Source organism: Piliocolobus tephrosceles, chromosome 17 (assembly GCF_002776525.5).
Source record: "Piliocolobus tephrosceles isolate RC106 chromosome 17, ASM277652v3, whole genome shotgun sequence".
In the NCBI taxonomy this organism is placed as follows: domain Eukaryota; kingdom Metazoa; phylum Chordata; class Mammalia; order Primates; family Cercopithecidae; genus Piliocolobus; species Piliocolobus tephrosceles.
The window spans coordinates 73,352,687-73,358,781 of record NC_045450.1 but is presented as its reverse complement, the minus strand read 5'-3'; the positions used below and the strand labels follow the sequence as shown (position 1 = coordinate 73,358,781).

General features: G+C 52.2%; 1 protein-coding gene and 1 long non-coding RNA gene across 3 annotated transcripts in view; one reads left to right on the top strand and one right to left on the bottom strand.

Annotated features, from left to right (window-relative positions):
• The window catches only part of LOC111553872, a 12,131-nt gene extending 8,668 nt beyond the window's left edge, over window positions 1-3,463 (bottom strand). Inside the window, exon 1 of the long non-coding RNA XR_002735100.1 lies at window positions 3,369-3,463. This is a non-coding gene — a long non-coding RNA (uncharacterized LOC111553872). The remainder of the gene's footprint in view (window positions 1-3,368) is intronic.
• A 157-nt stretch (window positions 3,464-3,620) lies between these two features.
• The window catches only part of MVD (mevalonate diphosphate decarboxylase), a 12,610-nt gene continuing 10,135 nt past the window's right edge, over window positions 3,621-6,095 (top strand). For both annotated transcript variants that reach the window (XM_026447373.1, XM_026447374.1), the window contains exon 1: window positions 3,621-3,755. In XM_026447373.1, coding sequence (XP_026303158.1) covers window positions 3,686-3,755 — 70 coding nt within the window. In that variant the 5' untranslated portion in view covers window positions 3,621-3,685. The remainder of the gene's footprint in view (window positions 3,756-6,095) is intronic.

Genomic DNA, 6,095 nt, shown 5'->3' with positions numbered 1-6,095 from the left:
AAAAAAAAAAAAAAAAAAAAAAAAAAAAAATTCCTTTTTGTAGAGATGGTGGAGTCTCGCTATGTCGCCCAAACTGGTCTTGAACTCCTGGCCTCAAGCAGTCCTCCCAAATCCCAAAGTGCTGCTGGGCTTACAGGCATGAACCATCATGCCTGGCCTATTTTTGACACACACATAGGTTGAGGTTCAGGAGAGCCTGGATCTCCTGATCCAGGAGTCAGTGTGGGGATCTATGTCTGACATCTTTCAATGAGGTCATTCATCCTAGGTTCTCAGCTAAATAAGGGAGTCTGCCCACAAAAAACACTGTCGGCACCCATTGCTACATGGCTCAACTGTGAGTAGGACTTAGATAATTTTAATAATGAAAACAAAGAAGGCTGAGGGAGCGACAGAATAAGAAGGTAATCCCGGCACTTTGGGAGACCAAGGGAGGCGGACCACAAGGTCAGACAGAGACCATCCTGGCTAACATGGTGAAACCCTGTTTCTACTAAAAATACAAAAAAAAAGTAGCCTATCATGGTGGTGGACGCCTGTAGTCCCAGCTACTCAGGAGGCTAAGGCAGGAGAATGGCGTGAACCCTGGAGGTAGAGGTTGCAGTAAGCTGAGATCGCGCCACTGCACTCCAGTGTGGGTGACTGACAGAGCAAGACTCCGTCTCAAAAAACAAAAAAAAAATAATTAAAAAAAAAAAAAACAAACCCGCCAGGTGTGGTGGCTCACGTCTGTAATCCCAGTGCTTTGGGAGGCCAAGGCAGGCATATCACTTGAGGCCAGGAGTTTGAGACCAGCCTGGAAAACCTGGCGAAACCCCGTCTCTACTAAAAATACATAAATTTGCCGAGTCTGCTGGTGCACACTTGTAATCCCAACTACTCGGGAGGCTGAGGCATGAGAATCACTTGAAACCAGGAGGCAGAAGGAGGAGGGAGCTGTGATTGCCCCACTGCATTCCAGCCTGGGTAACACTGCGAGACTCTGTCTCAAAAAAAAAAAAAAAAAGAGCAGCCTGGGCAATTTAGTAAGACCTCCATCTCTACAAAATAAAAAATAAAAATGAGTCAGGAGTGGTGGCATGCGCCTGTGTCACAGCTACTCGGGAGGCTCAAGTGGGAGGATCACCTGAGCCCAGGAGGTTGAGGCTGCTGTAAGCAGATGGGGCCACCTCACTCCAGCCTGGACAACAGAGTGAGACCCTGTCTCTAAACAAAAATAAATTGTTTTTTTTTTTACTGGACTTAAGCAATCTTCCCTCCTTGGCCTCCCAAAGTACCAGGCCTGTGTCTTCTTTTTCATCATAGCTGTGGCAGAAGGAAGGAGGTGACCGGAAGCCCCACTCTCTCTGAGTAGCTGAGTGAATACACCCTGACCATAGGCCCAGACAGTCCACATCAGCTCTTCAACAGGATTTAGTGGCTTTGCATAAAACAGAAAAGTGGCTGTGATTTTAAGAGAAATAAAAAATAACCACGATCTGAAATGCAAATTGAAAACAGTGAGACACCACGTCTCACTCTGACAGATGACCCACTGTGCCGGTGCAGGCGTGCAGGCACTCTCAGACTTCCACAGAGAGACCTGAGTAATCAATTGACTTCCACAAAGGGCGACTTGCCAACAGCTACCAAAAGTACTCAGGCACATCCTACTTGGCCCAGCAATTCCACTTCCAGGAATTTCTCCTGCAGAAATACATGTGCGCAAAACAATGTGGAAAAGCACCGTTTACAGTAACAACCCAACTGTCCATCAGGACAGACCACGTATATTTAGACAACAAACAAGGAAGCTTTTTACTAAACTGGGATGATCTCTAAGAAGCACGTAAGTAGAAAAAGCAAGGTGGGAGAACACGCTATGTGCTTGTACTATGCACGTCAAGGAAAAAATACACCAAGAATTGACAGGCCAGGTGGAGTGGCTCAAACCTAATCCCACTACTTTGGGAGACTGAGATGGGAGGGTCCCCTGAGGCCAGGAGTTCAAATCAGTCTTGGCCACATAGCAAAACCCCCCCCAACATCTCTACAAAAAATTAAGAAAAAAATTAGCCATGGTGGTGTGTACCCACAGTCCCAACTAGTGAGGAAGCTGAGGTGGGAGGATCCCTTAAGCCAGAAGGTCGAGGCTACATGGAGCTTTGATCGTACCACTGCCTTCCAGCCTGGGCAACAGAGACCCTATTTCTAGAAAAAAATAAAGAATAAATAAAGAAATAAAGAAGTATGATGGTTCTGGTAATAGAACTAGGTGGCGGGCAAAGGGGACATTTCACACTGCATAGTACCGTATTTTCTGAAATCTGTCACTCTGGCTGGAGTACAGTAGTACCATCTCGGCTCACTGCAACTTCCACCTCCTGGGTTCAAGCAATTGTCCTGCCTCAGCCTCCCCACTAGCTAGGATTACAGGCGTGCACCACCACGCCCACCTAATTACTGTATTTTTAGTAGAGACGGGGTTTCACCATGTTGGCCAGGCTGGTCTCAAACTCCTGACCTCGTGATCCGCCCAACTCGGCCTCCCAAAGTGCTGGAATTACAGGTGTGAGCCACCGCGCCCCGCCAATCTGGGCTATTTAAAAACTGAAAGTAAAATTTTAAAAGGGGAAGGGGAAAATGGGAAGTTACTGTTTAAAGGGGACAGAGTTTCTGTTTGGGATGAGAAAATTCTAGAAATAGTGGGGGTGTGGCACATGATTGGACTGAACGGCAGGGAAACGCACGCTTCAATGTTTCACCTAAGTTTTACAAGAGCAGTCAATGCACACACAAGCGCCATAACCCAGTCCGAGGCTGTGCTCCTGCAGGGCCTTAGCGGGGGTACCTGAGACGCCCACCTCAATGCAGGCTAGATGCAGCTCTGGGCTGCAGGGCTTTCCCGCCCCGGGGTCTTTCGTGCGAGTCCCATGCGGGGACCCTGGCCCAGGCTACGGCCGCGGAAAAGGCTGTGGGCGGCGGGACAGGGTGCCCTTGGCTGCCGGGTTCACAGTGGATCTCGGGACACATCTTCCAGCGCCTGACCTCCGGCCTGTGTGCACCCCCACACCCAGCGGGGCCATCCGACAGCTTCATGGAGGGCACAGCGCGACCCGCCCACCCCCCAGCCCCGCACAGCGCCCCACGGCCCCCGCACAGCCTCCCACACAGCGCCTCGCACAGCGCCCCACGGCCCCTTGATGGCCCCCGCAGAGCCTCTCACACGGCGCCCCAAAGCCTCACGGACCCCACAAAGAGCCTCACGGACCCCGCACGGCGTCTCACACAGCCCCTCGCACAGCGCCTCACGGCCCCCACACAGCTGGCGCACACCCCGCACAACACCAGCAGACAGTCGTGGAGCCCCCAAAGGCAACAGCGCCCACCTCGCAGCGCCCAGACCCTGGAGCGCCGACGCTGACGCCACGCACCTGCGCACACCGCGCCTGCGCAGACACCACCGCCTCCGGCCTGGCGAGCATGCTCAGGAGGTGGGGTGGACTCACGTCAGCGGCCTATCGTCCGATCCCGTCCATTGGCTGAGAGGAAATGCGTGCGCCAGACTCGCCGCTGATTGGTCGGCACGCGAGCTGCCGGGCTCTCACGGGCCAATTCTGTGGCAGCGCGTGAGGCGCGGAGGCCTCTGGGGTGGGATCGCCGGCCGTAAGTGTCTGTGGAGGTGGGAGCGCCGCGCGGTGCGACCATGGCCTCGGAGAAGCCGCTGGCGGCAGTCACCTGTACCGCGCCGGTCAACATCGCGGTCATCAAGTACTGTGAGTGTCGCGGGCCGGCCTGGGACGGGGATGGCCGGGAGCGAGGCCGGGTCCCTGGGGGTCGCGCGCTGACTCGGCGGCGCGCTCCGTCCTGCTCTCCCAGGGCCTCGACAGACGGGGAAACTGAGGCTCAGGGAAGGGGGCGGCGGTGGTCGGGCGGGGCCGCGCGCTCCTTCTCCGCGTGACGGGCTCGGCGCCACCTGTTCCCCCGCCACGGCTGCCGCCCCTGCAGGGTCGCCCGGCGCCTGCCCATTAGCGATTACCGAACTTTATCGAAATCATCAATCATCGATTCCCACGAATCGTAAGAATCCGCCGTGGTGGTGTGCGTCTATGGCTCCAGCTACTCGGGAGGCCGAGGCGGGAGGATGGCCTGAGCCCGGGAGGTCGAGGCTGCAGTGAGCCGAGAGCGCGCCACTGCCCCCCAGCCCGAGGCCCTGTGCCCCTCCCTCGCCCCGTTTCTCCCAGTGGTAACCTCCAAGGAGCGGAAACAGGTCCGCAGGCCACATCCTTGCGGGGGAGGCCGGTCCGCACCTGCGCGTTCATAGCCACGCCCCTCCCCTCCCGCCGGGGTTACCTGGCCGCCACTGACCACTCATTTCTGTAACGTGGTTTCAAAATGTTCTGAAACTGGAATCACAGTATGTGGCCCACCCAGTATCTTTTGAGTTTGGCTTATTTCATTCAGCATAGAATGTGGACGTGCCCCCGATTGTATCAGTGCTTTGCCCCTCCGTTGCTGAGCCAGTCCGTGGACTCCATGGACCACCCTCTAGCCAAGGCCTCATCCCCTAAAGAGCATCTGAGGTTTTCTTTCTTTGTTTCTTTTCTTTTTTTTTTTTTTTACAGGCACCGCCACCACGCCTGGCTAATTTTTTTGTATTTCCCTTACCAGTAAAGCTGCCATAAAATGTTGTGTACAGGTTTTTGTGTGAACATACATTTTCATTCTTCTGGGATAAATGCCCAGGAGTGCGGTTGCTGGGTCAGATGGTAGATATATATATGTATGTGTGTGTATATATATATACACCTATATAGATATTTGTGTGTGTGTATGTATATATACCTATATAGATGTGTGTGTGTATGTATATGCTTTTTTTTAAAAAAAAAAAAAGAAACTGTCGAATTGTTTTTCAGAGTGGCTGGGCCATTTTGCATCCCTACCATGATGCAGTTTTTCCAGATCCTCACCAGCATTTGGTGGAGTTGCTGTTTTTCATTTTAGCCACGTCCTGGCAGGGATGTGCTGACAGGGTGCTGTGGTCCTCATTCGCATTTCCCTGTTGGCCAGTGACGTGGAGCATCTTTGTTTGTGCTTATTTGCCATCTGTGGGTTTTCTCGGTGAAATGTCTCTTCATGTCCTGTGTCCATGCTCTCACTGGATGGTTTGCTTTTTTACCATGAGTTTTGAGAGTTCATTATACATTATAGGCTGGGTGCGCAGGCTCAAGCCTGTAATCCCAGCACTTGGGGAGGCTGAGGTGGGTGGATCACCTGGGGTCAGGAGTTTGAGACCAGTTTGGCCAACATGGTGAAACCCTGTCTCTACTGAAAAAAAATAAAATATGTGTTCTAGATATTAGTCTCCTGTTGGACATGTGGTTTGCAGATACTGTCTCCCAAACTAGCTAATCTTTTCATCCCCTTAACAAAGAGCCAGTTTTTCATTTTAAAGAAGTTCAGCATATCAGTTGTGATGTCAAGTCTAAGACCTTTTTGCTTAGCCCTACGTCCTGAAGATTTTCTGCTTTTCTCCGAGTTGTACAGGATTGCCTTTTATATTTAAGTCTGTGATCCAAGGTTGTCCATTCAGCCCAGAAAGGCTATTCCTCCTCCATTGAATTGCTTTTGCACTTTTGTAAAAAAAAAATCATCTGGGCTTGTTTGGGTCTGTTTCTGGGTTTTCTCCTTTTTCTTTTTTGATACAGTCTTGCTCTGTTACCCAGGCTGTAGTGCAGTGGCACAATCTTGGCTCACTGTAACCTCCGCCTCCCAGGTTCAAGCGATTCTCCTGCCTTAGCCTTCCGAGTAGTTGGGACTACATGCACGCGCGACCACACCCGGCTAATTTTTGTATTTTTAGTAAAAATGGGGTTTCACCATGTTGGCCAGGCTGGTCTCGAGCTCCTGATCTCGTGATCTGCCCACCTTGGCCTCCCAAAGTGCTGGGATTACAGGCGTGAGCCACTGCACCTGGCCTTTTATTTATTTTTTTGAGACGGACTCTCACTGCGACACCCAGGCTAGAGTGCAATGGCACGATCTTGGCTCACCACAACATCCGCTTCCTGGGTTCAACCGATTCTCCTGCCTCAGCCTCCCAAGTAGCTGGG